Source organism: Glandiceps talaboti, chromosome 3, assembly GCF_964340395.1.
Source record: "Glandiceps talaboti chromosome 3, keGlaTala1.1, whole genome shotgun sequence".
Taxonomy (NCBI): Eukaryota; Metazoa; Hemichordata; class Enteropneusta; family Spengelidae; genus Glandiceps; species Glandiceps talaboti.
The window spans coordinates 18,290,450-18,307,027 of record NC_135551.1 but is presented as its reverse complement, the minus strand read 5'-3'; the positions used below and the strand labels follow the sequence as shown (position 1 = coordinate 18,307,027).

Below are 16,578 nucleotides of genomic sequence, written 5' to 3'. Positions count from 1 at the left end.
TCTATGATTACTAAGTAAACACTCAGATAGTTGCTAGGGAAGCACTTGGTAGAGTCAGGTAACTGTGAAATGGCAAAAGTGTTAATTTGTGGGATACATTTTTTTTACATGTATTAGGCCAAAAAAAAATATATATATCTGGTTCTGGGCAGTGCGCGTGCCCTGAATACCCTCGCGTCGATCCTTTTTTTTCCAATAATTTTTGCTTTCCCGTTCCTTATTTATTTCTGATATCAGGAGAACAAGCAGCTGAAATCTACCCTACATGCCAAGAATGCTTAAATACAAAGCCTAAACTGCTTCGAAGAAAAAGGAAGTTTTTCAAGAAATAAATATGATAGAACAGAGTATGTAAAGTGTCAAAAAAATGTGTTTTTACTAATTTGCAAAAAAAAAAAATTAAGAAAAAAAAAATTCGCGTTGTCGCACCACTTTAGAAAGTTTACCCTGACCAGAACCAGATATTTTTTTTTGGCCTTAAAACTGGAGTATGGAATGAAAAGGAGTACGGGACAAGGAAGGAAGTGAGGGACAGGGGAAAGAATGAGGGACAGGGAAGGGAATGAGGGACAAGGAGGGGACTGAAGGACAGGGGTGGGAATGAGGGGTGAGGGAAACACGGAAGGGGAGGAAATCTCCAAAATAAATTTGACTTCAATGACTATTGTTTGTTAGTTTTACTATACTCACCATCTTTGTTGTATCACTACCCATAAAGTATAGTTGTCCTTCTAGTGGTACGTGTTTACTGACGTACGACAAGACAAAGGTGATAGCTGGTAGTCTAGCCATTGGACTACACAACACACAATCCCATAATGCAGTATGGAATGCTACACTGTCAGTCACACCACATACTTGTTCCAATAAACTATTGGTTCTGTTACCGAAAAAAATATTCATTTGTTTTATTAAAAGAATGAAGAGTGACTGTTTTGAGGTCATTATTAACATGGAAATTACTATGGAAAGCTAACTATCAACAAACTACAACCAAAATGATTCAAATCTATTTAAATTTTGACAAATATATTCAAATTGATTCAAATATATTCAAAATTTGATAGATCTATAGATGCAAATATATCAAAATTTTGAAATTTTTTCAAATGTACTCAAATTTTGACAACTATAGTCAAATATATTCAAATTTAGACAAATATGTTCAAATCTAGTCAAAATTTGATAGATCTACAATGTATGTAAACAAATTAAAATTTTGAAATTTTTTCAAATGTACTCAAATTTTGCCAATTTCAAATATTTTCAAATCGAATATGTTCAAATCTTTTCAAGTTTACCTCTCAAAGTGTTCTGATCCTTCTTCTAATCCAGGCAGTATTCCCAACAAAAGTCCATTTAGTCCGGGTTTGAGGTGTTCATTTAACGGAAGATAGTGTTCCTCGTAAAGATTTAGAAGTACTGGTTTCACTGACATTGCTGCATTGCCCAGTAATGGAAACAAACCAGCACTGTACAAAAACAAGTCCTGTGCTAGTCTCTTGGAACCAACGTTTTTGAAGATGATGTCGTAGGTTTCCAATGCTTTGAGATGAACTCCACTCGGTAATGCTGGATGTGTACATTGCGCTAGTCGTTTACCAATCAGTAATCGTTTAGGGATAACTGGGTACTTGGAATTAGCTTGAAGCACCTGTAAACAGTGAATATATTAATATTAATGAGAAGAAAGTGAATTGGGTATTAAGTGAGACTGATGGGTTGCCTGTCATTTGATTGGATGTCTGCCAGGTGTACTTCTCAAAACAGGTCATCTTAACCAATCATAATCAATGTTATTATCATGCAGCCTATTATGTTATTGGATGACAGCCAGGTGTATTTCTGGAAATGGGCATGATTTAATTATTCATGCACAGGCCAGGATATTGTCTTTGAACAGCAAGCATGAATTATATACATGTTCATGTACCCTTGGCATTGTACGTCATGGCAACCCATGTCTACATCACCAATTCTGTGGTGCTTGAAATATGAGTCAAACATTCAAAATCACCATTAATTTTCCTTATTTTTCATGAAGTATGCTTGAAGAGGTATAATTATATTCTCCAATATTTTTCTTCATTCAGTCAGAAAATACTAAGGGTTTGTCACCACTATTCATCGAGTGACTTGAAGTGACAAAGCTCCTTAGGTTGCTTGTCTTTTTCCTTGGTTGAATAAAAAAAAAATATTTGGGAATATCTCATTATCATATGGATCATATCTTCATCTGAATTCACTTGGGGAACTGCATGCTTACATGTGTTTCTGTGCATTGCAGTATTTTTGCTAAGGGCGGTAAGTAGGTAAAATCTACCAGAGTTCCCATGTCATTTCACCTGGGTTCCCTACCAGTGTTTTTGCTAAGGGCAATACGTAGGTAAAATCAGATAGGTTCCACGTCATTTCACCTGGGTCCCCAAACAAAATTACCATTATAGCCTATGGGAAAACACTGCTATTTTTAACCCTTTCTCCCTTTCTGTTACTGGGACTCTCCGACCTCAAATACACTGGTATTGTATTTATCATTTATTACCAATCAGGAAGTTACAAAAGTCATTTCCCAAAATGAACGCTGACCTCATGTGCAATTACAAAATTCAACATGTCAGTTCAACTTCACCATTGGAACCAAAGATGGATGTACTGAATGATATATAATACTGCTGATTTACAATTTCTAATATTTTAATATTTATTATTTAGTTAGTTAGTTCTATAATGGCTTACACTAACAAACATTCTTATAAAACCAAAATTGCACATTTTAAATGTGGTTTCAATTAATCAAATTTTTGAGGAATAATTCACAAAACCATTTTAAAATAGAAACAAATTTTTCAACACACAATGAATAATATGACCCTAGGAAATATTCATATATAAATAGGTAATATTCAAATGCAGGTAACAGATATTGAAGTCGTTAATACATGTACATGCCACCTGGCGGATTGACGCTGTCAACTAGACAAAAAGTTTATGAAAAATAATAAATGAATGGTACTTTGTCCCTGACAAAAACTATGCTAATGATAATAACAATGGATATGCTAATCATTATAACAATAGATATGCTAATCATTATAACAATAGCTATACTCATTATACTTTGACAGCTGTCCTTCATCAAGATAGAATAGGGTAGTTATCTGTCGTTTTCAGACTCAGACAGATGGAGAATTTAATATGTATAATTCATAAAAATTGATTTTCTGCAATCTATCGAAAACTAGATCGCAGGATGACAATTCAGCATTTTAACAGAAACCTTTCTTTACAAAGTACAAGTCACAGATGTTGAACAGAGAGTTGTTTGAGGATGATGATGAATATGCTGTATTTTTACCAAAAAAATTTCTTCATGAATGTATAAATTGAAACTACAAGTCATATTTACAGCTATGTATGATGGGTAAATCAAGACTACAAGGATTCCAATGTAAAGGGACAAAATAGTGAACAAATGGCATTTCTCAAGTTGGTGTAATTCTTTGCCCTGGTAGAACCCATGTATGTATAGTGATAACCACAAGATCAACAACATCAAATGTTTTCTGTCATCTAATTTTCATTGACATATGTTACCTTTTGCATCATTCAAGCTGAAGCGTTAGAACACGAAATGTTTACTATCTGTCAACATCTGACCTTTTGACCTCACACTCCAGTGCATGCATTTACTGTATCTAAAAACTAAATCTTGATCATCCATGCCTGACTTATACTAAATTCCCTAGTCTAAAAGCAATCTGTGATTTTCAATCCTTTGCCCAGATAGCCTTTACACAATGTGTTGACAATACTTTCCCTGTGTGTACTTGTTACCTTTCACTTGCTAATATCTCATTATCGTACTAGGAGATCCACTACTTGAATCCAATGTACCACACAATTAACTCTGCTATTTTGAAATCAACAGACTACACCTTTGTTCATTATCCTACTAGGAGATCCACTACTTGAATCCAATGTGCCACACAATTAACTCTGCTATTTTGAAATCAACAGACTACACCTTTGTTCATTTTGAGAGAGTCTCTCTTAATGGGGTGTCTCCAATGATCCTCTCTACATTTTTTTTATCCTCATCTTAAAGAGAACTTTTATTTAAACCCACGTTTATTATCAGCTGTCCTACATTGCCTTGGTATATCTAGTTTATAGACCCTTTACTAAAAGACATTGACATCTGTTAACCTGGAAGGCGGAGGGGGGGGGGGGGGGGGGGCTACAAAGAGCATGTTTACTAAAACCCTGGTATATCATCAGCTGTCCTACAATCCCCTTGGTAACAATCTTTATTTTACAACCTTTACTTTACTTATATAGAAGTCAACCTCTACTGACCTGAGGGGGGAGGGGGGTGTTATGTTTATTCACACCCATCAGCTTTCCTGCAATACCTTGGTAACAAACACTAGTTTACATAAACCTTCACCTGACAATTCTCTTAACATACTGACCTTTAACCTCGGGTTATGTTAACAATGACGTAGTCAGATGACAACATCTCTAGTTACTTGACAATCCCCCATTGTACAGTGAGAGGAACACTTAAACACTACCAACTGACAACAAGGTAGGAACACAATAAACAATTGTATTTCTACACTCAGTGTCTCCTGCTCTAAATAGTTGACATATTTCACATTGTCAGACACCCTACCTAAAACTACACACAGTTCTATTTACTAAAAGTTCACTTTATCTTTTTCCCCCAATGTTTACTACTACAGACATGGTAACTTTATGTAAATATCTGTTGTAGATCTAATAAACTAGATGGTTTTTATATTCTTGTTGTTCTGCTTTCTATAAATCATGTAATACTATCAAATCCAGTACAAGAATGTGTATTACCATATATGCACGTACCAGAGATTACTTGCACCGGTGCACACACATACATGTACTGGTGGTGTTTGCACTGCAGTGCAATACCAAACACATTACTACATACCAGCATGCAAATGATATGCAAATGAGGGCACAATCATTTACTCTACACGAAAGCATGTGATTACACAATATGATGTTTATGTTTATGTATGTAATATGTTACTATGTATGTTTATATATAAAGATACATTTTATATATGTAATAATAACATAACCCCATGCCATGTGAATACCAGTGTGGGTACCCAAATAGGGGTCTTTGAACTCGTGCTTGCAAATGTTTTATGCAGCACATCATAAGTGTAGCGAGAGAAAGTACAGCCACAGAGAACACTGCAAACACTCACACATAAATACCCCAAGTACGCCACACATTCAGTTTATTTATCTATCTATTTACTTATTTATTTATTTATTTATTTATTTATTTATTTATTTATAAAACCATCCAACAGACATTGTCCCAAATAACAGGAGGAAGGTTCAGTGGTACTGCAAGAGGAAACCAGAGTACCTGGGGAAAACCTGCGTTGTTCGGTAGAGTCAAGCTCAACGACACTCTTTTTACTTAATACAGTGTGGTAAATTTAATCAAACCCTGAATGGGTTCAAACTGCGACTGCAGTGGTAAGAGGCAAATGGTTTAAACACACCGACAACCCTTTTGCTGCATTTTAAAAGAGACCCATTCTAAAACTTGGTATTCAGACATTATATTATCTAATAATAATATTATTTATTACATGAAAAATACTTAAAGTTAGGAAAATCCAGATTACTAGTGCTAACAATGCCAGAAGATTGGTTTTCAATGTCACTTTTAATAAAGGCATGCATCAAAATTATCATTACTTTGTTTTTGATACATGTACGTCAGTAATGTTTATAAACCACTTTTAGTAAAATCAGCTTATGAACTCAGCTAATTGTGCCACTTTCAACTAAAGAATTTGACCTTTCTATATACATGTACATGAATCAAGATGTTGATCAACTCACCTTATTGAGTTTACCCAAAGCTGAAATAAGATCAGCCCACTCACTGGAATATTCAAAATTTTTCAGTGCTTTCTCCACTGCTGCTACATATGCCCTGTACTTGGCATCACCAACCCATTCACTCTCTTCTTGGTGCAGACTAGCCATCAGTGCCTGTGAGGAAGTGCACAGAAATAACATGTTACTCAAATTGATGTCGGTTCACATGTCCCAAGTACAGTATCATGTATGTTGACAGCAATGACTTGTCTTTTTTACTAGAAACGCTGCAAAACTCTTGTAGCTGTAATTAGCAACTCTTAGTGATACCTCCAGTTTTCTGCATACCTCGGTATTAAGTACTACCGATAGGTGCAAGTTTTTTTAATGAAAAATTTCAGAAAAACTACTATATGCAAATGTATTATGCTACAACAGGAACTGAGGTAGATATCACTTATCTAATACCTGCCTGAGGAAAACACACCTGTTACAGAATTTTTACTGAAATTCAGGATGTATCATCTCAAAAAATTTCATTTAGAAAACTTTGAATACACGTAGGGACTGAGGAGAACTTGACCTGTGATGAAGTATTCACACCCATGACTAATTTAATCTGTCCTTTCCGTATGGTAAAATCCTTGTACATGCATACATGTGATGTTCCAGCAAGGATAACTCTCGTCAAATGCCCTTGGTTCCCGAAACTCTCGGAACATCTGCTTTCATATTTACTGATAGAAATTTGGATAACAGATATCCACATCTCACACAAATGACATATTTAAATACACTGTTACAGTATTCAAATTGTAAAAGTGTGTAAACTTCTCTTCTCCACTAATTTAAAATATTTGGTATACTCATCAAATTAAAACTACATACACAAACACTACTGTACTTCTCCACTATTATTAATCTCTGAATGCCATTAAAAATTTACTGAACGAATATTAGGTTTACTAAAATGGTGTGAAATGATTTGTAGTTTCTGACATGCAGATTGTATAATACATATACATGTACAGTCATGTAGTAAACACACCAGATTACATTCAGTTTTAAATAAATAGTTTCATGAGTTTGCATTGCAAAGTCTGAGTCAGCAAAAATGGACAGACGTTACAAAATGTTTTAGTCATCGTGTTGGTCCTACACCTAAAATCTATTTGCCAGCTCTTCAGGCTCATCAAAATTACAATTATGTACTTCAAGTTTTATACAAGATATCCAAATCTATGTGAGCAATGTTCTCAAAATTTAGAAACAAAAGTTGCAAAGTGTTAAATCTAGAAATGTAAAATTAGTAGGTACATGTAATTTTACATTTTTCTGCAATTTTTTTAATTTAATTTCTTTTTTTTTTAAATGTAGATATTAAAATTATTGACATACACAAGTACTACTGTACTGTAAAGCTAGATATTTTTGTCATTCGAAAATTTGTAATTTTACGAATTACAGTCTTCAACTAATTCTCAAAAACTAATTTTTTATGGATTACTAAGCCTGGTACACTGTTAGTTACTACTTATTTTGCGTTTTTGTTTTGTAGTGAAATAAGTGAAAGGAAGTGCTCAGCAAAAATGTCCAGGCTAACAATATTATGCAGTGTATTTGTTTAGTTTAATCAACATAAAATCTACCTGACATAGGTTTCCTCATTCCTGGGATACAGGGTTGGGGAAAGATTTTCCCTTTTCTGTTACGAGTACAAGGTTTCTAACCCTTAGCAACCCTGACTGAATTAACAGTAAACTGTGTAAATTTTACCAATTTTACAAATTTACCCATGATCAAAGACATTCAAGATAAATTGTGACAGCATCTGTCACTTGACCTCCGTCATTTTAACCTTCCATCCCCGGCAAACATCCCAGACCTTGGTTCCATAGCATAGCAATCAGAATTATATACATGTACATCACATCAAATTGCAATATTCCAAAATGAAATGAAAATATGAACCTGTAAACGAAGCAGACCCATTTTGGCTCCAGCTGTGTATTGTACATACAGGTGTTGTCAATGTTCCAGGTGTTCGGCTACATACATGTAGGAAGTACAAATGAACACACTGAGACCTATCTATGACAGGTTTTGAAAGTCATATTTTTATGACACTGCTCTAGTTATGATATTATATTTATAGTATAATAAATTTGACTGTAGGTGTTTACATGTTATAGTTAGGCTATCATATCATTCACTATTGGGTGGGGTAAGCTCTAGGTTTGACCTTTGACCTATATACATGTACATTCCATCAAGTTATTGATTAAAAATTTCATATTAAATTAACTATGATATGTATTTTATATACTAGGTACGTAATTATATTTTCAGTTTTGAGCTGACATATAGCTGTATAACAAAAATTCAATATGTTCATAGCGCTTGGGGTTGGGGTGGGATGGGGGGTGGGGAGGGGGCTATCAAATAAGATCACACAAAGGGATGTAGCACAACCAGCCATGATCAAATGATGTACATTAAAATAACTAATCAACCCAAGGTTTACATTATTGTTCATAATTTTATATTTAGCCTATATTGTTATTTTTTATATTGACATGCATGTTATATGTAAATATACAATGTAAATTGGTGTAATGATTGATTGAGATCAATTCTACATGTATGTTAGTAGTACAGAATTTTGTTTGTTAATATTTTCTTTGAATAGTTACAAATGTAGGTAGGACAATACATCCCATCCCTACAGAGTATGCCCTTCTCTTCATTCCCCTATGCCAGTAGAAACTCAATACATCCCAACCCTACAGAGTCGGCCCTTTCCTCTCCTTCCCTCTCCAGTAGAAACTCAGTACAAATGTACATGATTGTACATTCCAAACTTCCCAAATGTCTCTCTCCCCGGATCCCCCTACAACCACCACATACACGCAATACCCCCCCCCCCCCCCAACAACATATACATTGTACATCTACATTGTACATGCACAATCAAATGAATGAATCACATGAAACAATGAATTTCAACCAATTTTAGATCAACAAACGTGGCTTAAATATCTTTATGAATGAATGAATACAGAATGATGGCAAATTTTACATGTACCAGTCTTTAATAGTTGAAGGTGCCTGGTTATGGAAGAATTACTACAGTGGCAATCAAGGTGTTGGTCCACTATGATAAATACAAACTAAAACTGTTGTTGTTCGATGTGGGTGATGGCAGCGATAGCAGTACTTCTGTTGTATGGATGTAATCCCTCCTGAACTCAAAACAGTCTAAACTCTGGACATCCCAAAAATGTGCACTGCAAGATCATGGAAGCCATCAGAAATGCTACCTTTTAAGTTACTGTGAATATAATTAAACCAGTGTCCACTCGATAGCTTACATGTACATGTACATGTATATCTACTTGTCTAAATAATAGTTTTAATGTGTCAATCATAAAATCCGAAACCTCGACTGCCAGTGCCACTGTCGTAAGAAGAACCATTAACACAGATCCAAGATGAAGATCTGATAGCTCTTAGTGTAAGGTGATGATAACTAAAACTAGATTATTTGACAGATTAATTCATTGTTAACCAATGATATCAATAAAATACACTTTTCCCATGACAAGAATAACAAACTACAGCGCCTACTAAGACACAAAAATAAAACTGCACTTCACTTAAAGTTTTCTGTCTTTGTTTTTAAAAGATATACAGCACAACACAGTTCAAATTGAAATGTTTTAGCTTAGAGGACAATGTGAAACTTAAAAGCCTCTAACTTATTCGGTTAGTTATGTTCAATTTTTGCCAACTGATATACAAGTTACATCAAACTTTTACTAGAAACTGTTCAATCCATGTAATCAGCTGAATTACTGGTATTTTCTATTATATAATTAAACTGATCATAGTACATATGTATACAAAGACTAAATATTACAAATGGATGACCCCCTTTGAGATGAATGGACATAAATATTGGTATATACCTTTAAACATACATTGAATGTTCAAATTTATTACCAATATCCAAACATCTCTGGCCATAAATTTCAACTGGTACCAAAATTGAAACAAATTGTGCTAATCAAAATGACCTGATGATTCTGTTAAAATGGTGAAAGCTACATGTAGTTAGAATTTATAGAAAACCTTTTGAATGGAGATTTGTTGACACCATCCATGCAGTTTTACATTGTGTCTTTGCTAAACATGTAATAACATGATCAGAATGGAATCAATATTATTTGTACATGTAGTATTGGGCTTGAAATTATCGATAATTCAACATCCACAAGAGTCTACACATAATTGTCATGGAGCTACCATAATTTGCACCTGGTAGCCAGCTCGGGCCACCACTGATTGTGAAATGATTTAGAAGATGAAACAATGTAGTTTACTTTGGTGTGAGTCAGTCTATTACACATGCGTTATGTTCTGTGTTACTGTCTGCCATGTATAACACATGCAAGTATTTCAATAACACACATGTGTACATGTATTTGCAATGGACATCCTGTTTTCAGTTTGCAATGTAGATGAGCCTTCTGTTATGGTCACCATTTTGGAAAAGGTAGCCCACGCAATGGAACTACCATTTCGAAATAAATGAAGAGTCCTGTTGTAATGCAAAGTGAAAACTGACCTCTACAACACTGTACCAGCAAAATATAGAGTGGTAGCCATATTAGGTTTACACATATGGATTACACAGAACCACACCTGTGCAGGAATAAATGACATCTTTACATCTAATTTCAAATGCAAACGATATAAATATACACAGTTTTAACCATGGTACATGTATCTACTCACCCCCATAGTCAGTTCAAAGCTAGACTAAAATATTAGGAACACTTTTACGACATAAATATCCACGCAGCATTGTTCATCGATCTCTTTGTAGCATGAAGCTATATAATCTACCATCATGTTTGTCACAGTCCCTTACATTCTTTCTAAATATACTATAATTATCAAGTATTCTATAGCTTGTACATGGTAAAATTTCACAGACGTGCTTTCACCGCATGCTGATTACTGTATACATTTGGAACAATATGCTGACATTTACGATACAAATTCAATGAAATAAATGACACCAATTTTACAAATGAAGCCATCATATTGTGATATATTTCTTAGTTTCTATGATGATTTCCTTCTTTCATTTTTTTTCAGGTGACAAAAATACACAGATGTAAGTACCATGGCAACTACTAGGAGAAAGTTCACTGAAGTTTAACACTGAAACAAACAAAAAAACACTTTCAACTTTTATAAAATGGAAATTTCTTGCATGCTAATGAAATAAATTACACATTTGTGCTACATTTTTTGGGAGCTGTAAAAATTTGACTGTCTGAGAAGGTATGTTGTTTGGTTATTCTTTCCCTGAGTTTATTTTGATCCGGGTGAATTGTTTTTCTGTACTCATGATTCAAACCCCGGTTAGTAGGTGGTGTTGATCTTAAGTGTGATCGGACCTTCTAACTTCTAAGGAAGAAATCTGCCAAATTTATTCCACTTTCCCTACAAATCATACTGAACTATCTACTCTAAATCTATGCATACATTGTATTGTGAAAGAATCAGTTTGTGTAAACTTTGTCCTTGAAAAAAAGAAGACAAAAAAGTAAAAAAAAAAAAAAAAAAAAAGTAACTACCCGTAGCTCCTCTTCAACTTTTTTCTTACGATAAGACAATGCACCGATTACAACCGCAGCTGACAGGGATGCCACTTCTAAAGCCATCATAAACTATCCGTCAACGACACCATATAAGTTGATCTTTCCAGTCATTAGCCAGTTATTACACTCCAGTTTCAGTTATTCAATGCTCTTCCATACATATTTACATTGTGACAATAATTCTATTCATAAGTGGCATTGTAACAGCTTTTTCGTTTACTAATTACGCCTCTAAATCAATGACCATATGGTTTTTGTCATCAAACACACGTGAGTCTCTTTCATCATCAAATTGTCTTTGATATTCCAATACTACTCATTGAAGCTAATTATTCCAACCTTCACATTATGCACATTTTTTATATTAAGGGTATCATGCCCCTATTTTTTTCTTCAAATTTTGCCATGTCAAATTTTACACATCCCCCACAAAAATAATGGAACGACCTTCAATACATATGAAAACTCCATATTATATAACACTGATATGTTTAATTTTTATATATGTATTCAACTGTTAATACTATAAATAGAACTGTATATATATGCAAACATTCAATATTTCAAATTCAAAAAGCTCTACTATTTCCTATGCGTCCTTCTGTGCCGATAAGCCGATAAATAGCGGATTTGTTATCGTTATGCAGCACACGTTTGTACAACACAATACAATAGCTACAGGTAGATAGAGCTCTATTTTCGGAAAGTCATCAGATCAGCTTCATTTGCATAATTTTTGCAACAGATGGTGACAAAAATCATGAAGTTAGAGGGTCTAATAGGTACCCCCATATGTTGACTTTTATTCACATTCACACTTAATTTGCATATCGAACAAAATAAGGTACACAGCACCCTTTTAAATGCACAGGGACATATTTATATAAACATGACACATTATATGAAATTCTGATACCAAATAATGAAGTAGTGAAAAGATGACATTTAGAGAACATTTTTGTTATTGCCAAACTACACTTTGTTTTGTCTTCCTACAAAATTGTTCCACATGGTGTTTTAAATAGAATGGTTGCATGTGATAAATATATAAACTAATGTATGTCTAATATAGTACTACAAATAAATAGTGCTATGTTCTTGGAAGCTAAAGGCTTCCACAGCAAGGTATGTACATACCGGGCCGGGTACCTGTATGTATACACAACTATTTGATAACAGGTAACTCCGGTAAAACTGAAATTGTATAGATTTCCAAACACTGAACCAGAATTTGGTGGCAAAACATGGAGAATACAAGTGTACACATTTGTAAATTGTATTCACCTAGTGACAAACCATGCTTAAACTTCTACCAAAGGCACAGTGTAAAAAGTGTATCAATATTCATCAACCTAAGGAGCTTACATGTAGATTCCGATTAGACCTAACACAACAAAATTGTGTAGTTCTGATTACACTTAATTTTAAAATAGGTGGAGTAGGTAGATTTTGCATTTAATTTTATTATTATATATTTTTTTTCATATGTGAGTCTAGTTCAGGTAGTTATGTTTTCCGTTGTTATCTAGTACATGAATATGGTCTCTGTGTTATTGGTTTCTTCTCATCAGATGTACAGCCATTACAGATTGCAGTTTTGTATTGTCTTTTTAAAAGTTGATGTCATTTTCCTCATCCACTATTTCTGGCGATTATTTTTTTCTCGAACATGATATGTTAAAAAAAGTTTAGGTCAGCAGTGAAAAACTAGGTGGGGTCGGGTAACCAGAACCAAACAACTTTTTTTTTTCAGGCCTTTGGACTGTGGATAGGAATAAACCTCCTAGCAATGGTAACACATCAGCATCAACAAAGACTCACACTGTTGTACAAGTGGTCTAAAATAGACTGAAGTGAATACCAGTATAATATATTTTGTCTTATGAATGACATGTACATGTACACATGGCATGATAAAACCTGTGATACTTTCCAATTTTTCATCACCAATGTACAAGTGTTGGTAATGTTCAGATACATGGCATAATTATATAGACCATGTTCTGACTGCATAAATGAATCATAGACAATACTCTGCAAGCACTAACTCTCAAGTCTTAATTTGGCCCTCTCTACGTTTGATGATCATATGGATTTTTAGTGCCATCTTATCTCCTAGCATTACATTTGAAGCATACAGTTTTGATTTGCCACTGCTGACTATCCAAAAACCATTACTAACCAGACAAAACCAGTTATCACTACTGACCAATCAAAACCATTATGACCAACTGAAACCAATACTAACCTGCCAAAACAACTACGAAGCAACCGAAATCACTACTAAACAATCAAAACCACTACTGACCAACCAAAATCATTACTAACCAACTCAAACCAATACTGACCAACCAAAACTACTACTAACCAGCAAAAACACCTACTGACCAACCAAAACAACTTCCAAGCAACCAAAACTACTACTAACCAACCAAAACTATTACTGACCAACCAAAATCACTACTAACAAATCAAAAACCATTACTGCCCAACCAAAACAATCATCGCAAACTAAAACTACTACGAGTACTACTGACCAACTAAACCACTACCAATCAACCAAAAACATCATGCCAAACCAAAACCCCTTCTGATCAACCAAAATTGCTATCAACCAGCCCAAGCCACTACTTACCAGCCCAAGCCACTAAAATATAACAAAACAACTACTAACCATCCAATCTTCTACTGATACACAAGAAATCCTATACAATCCTATGCAATTCTGACAGGTACAAACCTGTTAGGACCAAGGCCATCCACAACTAACTCACTAAAGTTAGACTGTATATGAATATTCTACCACTGAATCAAGATTTAATTACATGTGAACAACATAAGGCCAAAAAAAAGAGAAGTATTTCTGGTCAGCGCACATATCACTTAAATACCCTCACGTCAGTCTTTTTTTTCGTGTTTGTTAAGCCCATGCAGTCTGCAGATCCGAGGGGAAACACAAAAATAACCTTCCTTACTTCAGTGAAGACAAGTTCTGCAGAGTCAATCATGAACAAGCACACACACTTGCTCTAAAGTACTAAATAAAAAGAACAGTAACTGCCATAAACAGTAGATTGAGTGACACAGGTTTGTAGAGAGTAAAAAAAAAAAAAAAATAAATTGTGTCGTCGCACCACTTTATATATATATGTACAAAATGTCCTGACCAGAAACACTTCATCTCACAGCACTGATCACGTTTCCATGACAGGTATAACACTTATGAATAATTAATAACCACATTGCATAAATGTCTACATATTACATAACAATTCACACCAATATTGGAAATGGGTAGATATATTTATCAGCAACTCATATTTTTCCCAATGTGGAGAGTTTTACTGACTACATTCTCTCCAAATTACATTCATTAATCGTCTGTGAATATTTCAAATTAAAGCAGTTATCAAATTACTGCTAATTTCTAATTTATTTTTAACATCTGTTATTACTTTGATAGATTTAAATTGAACATGTTATTTAGCTAATAAATATACAAAATGTAGTACATCAAAATTTTAATTTTCTATAGAAGATGTTAAACTACCAATTGGGGAAAAAATCTTTTGGAAAACACCATTCGTTTACATACATTTTAGGAAGCAATGTTAAATTTCAAAATGCATATATTATCAAAATTAGCATGTCAAATAAAAACAAAACAATACATTTATTACTAAATTAGCCGTGTTCAATATCAGCTGTTTATGGTACAGATTTAGGTCATGAGTGATTTTAAAATTTTCACCGTAACGTTTCTGTCCTGGGGTGGGTGCTTGAATGGGACATATGGATACTGTGTAATTTTCATACCAGATCGTAATAATATTACATTGATAAAGAAACGGAGACCCAGATCGGGAAACAATATTGTTGGGTCGTACGAAATATCCCCTCAGTCGATTTTCATCCAACATCGTAAATGCCAAGGTTTTTAAATATTCGACTTATAATTTTGACTTAAAACAGATACAGTTAAGGTACACTATAACATTTTACTTCGTTATCACGTGAATTAAAATTACCCGACAATATCAACAACTAATTAACGGGAATGCTGTATTCCTCGGGGCGGAAGTGACCTGACTCAGTGAACGATCGGGTTCCTCGTGATTTGTCAGCTGAGAGGCCCTGCGTTCACTGTGCTGGTCATTTCTACCAGCAACACATATAGACAATAAGCACAAATATAGGGAATATTTACCTCATTCTTTGGTTACCGATACAAAATACTCTGAAAAGTTCACAAACACGTTCAGGTGTGAGCGTCCGATCAATCAACAAATAATCCTCTGACCAGCCATGTTGTCATTCAGTGAAATAGTAATTTGGACGATAGAGGGCGGAAATGTCAGGTGAGGTTGCACCGCTGACGCGATCGCTGACGCCGCATGTCACACGACCGCGGTGTTTATACATTAGTCAATATCATGTGACGGTGTTCAACAATAAAGAAAACATGTATTGTGAGTATTTTACAATACAATCAAGAAGGGAAAGTGGGCTAACTTCAAAACAATCTCCTGTTGTAGAAATATGTTAGTCTATTATTTCTCTGATCTTGATCATTGACTAAAAACTTTAGAAATAGAAGCGTTAAGCTTATATATATATACAGTATATAAATAGACTTAGTTATGTTAATGAAAAAAAAATGAACAAACAAAAACAAACAAACAGACAGACAGACAGACAGACAAACAAACAAACAAAGTCTATCAAAACTGACATACATGAACGACAGGGTAATTACATAAAATTTCCTATGCAAAAAGAATTACAGTATGTTTTCCTATATACGAAATGGTCACTATGGTAACACATAATTTTACTGTCGCTCATATGTCGGTTTTGTTTGTCAATGTTGATGGATTTTGCTTGCTTGCTTGTTTGTTGTTGTTTGTTTTTTATCGTAAACATAACTAAACCTGATTTCCCCCACTCTCATATCTGGTAATTTATAAGTGTTTCATGTTTGGCCAAGATATATCTATACCGTCCCACTGGGGTCGCT

At 34.3% G+C, this 16,578-nt stretch overlaps 1 protein-coding gene across 3 annotated transcripts in view; it reads right to left on the bottom strand.

Annotated features, from left to right (window-relative positions):
* LOC144432969 (protein DOP1A-like) overlaps positions 1-15,871 on the bottom strand; it is a 64,740-nt gene extending 48,869 nt beyond the window's left edge. The window contains exons 1-4 of one of the 3 annotated variants that reach the window (XM_078121284.1): positions 15,769-15,871; positions 5,911-6,063; positions 1,302-1,654; positions 691-880 (exon numbers count right to left, since the gene is read on the bottom strand). In XM_078121284.1, coding sequence (XP_077977410.1) covers positions 691-880; positions 1,302-1,654; positions 5,911-6,057 — 690 coding nt within the window. In that variant the 5' untranslated portion in view covers positions 6,058-6,063; positions 15,769-15,871. Of the gene's footprint in view, positions 1-690; positions 881-1,301; positions 1,655-5,910; positions 6,064-10,686; positions 10,797-11,537; positions 11,723-15,768 lie in introns of those variants that run through there. The other 2 variants (XM_078121281.1, XM_078121282.1) reach the window with 2 other exon arrangements.
* Between the last annotated feature and the right edge of the window lie 707 nt (positions 15,872-16,578).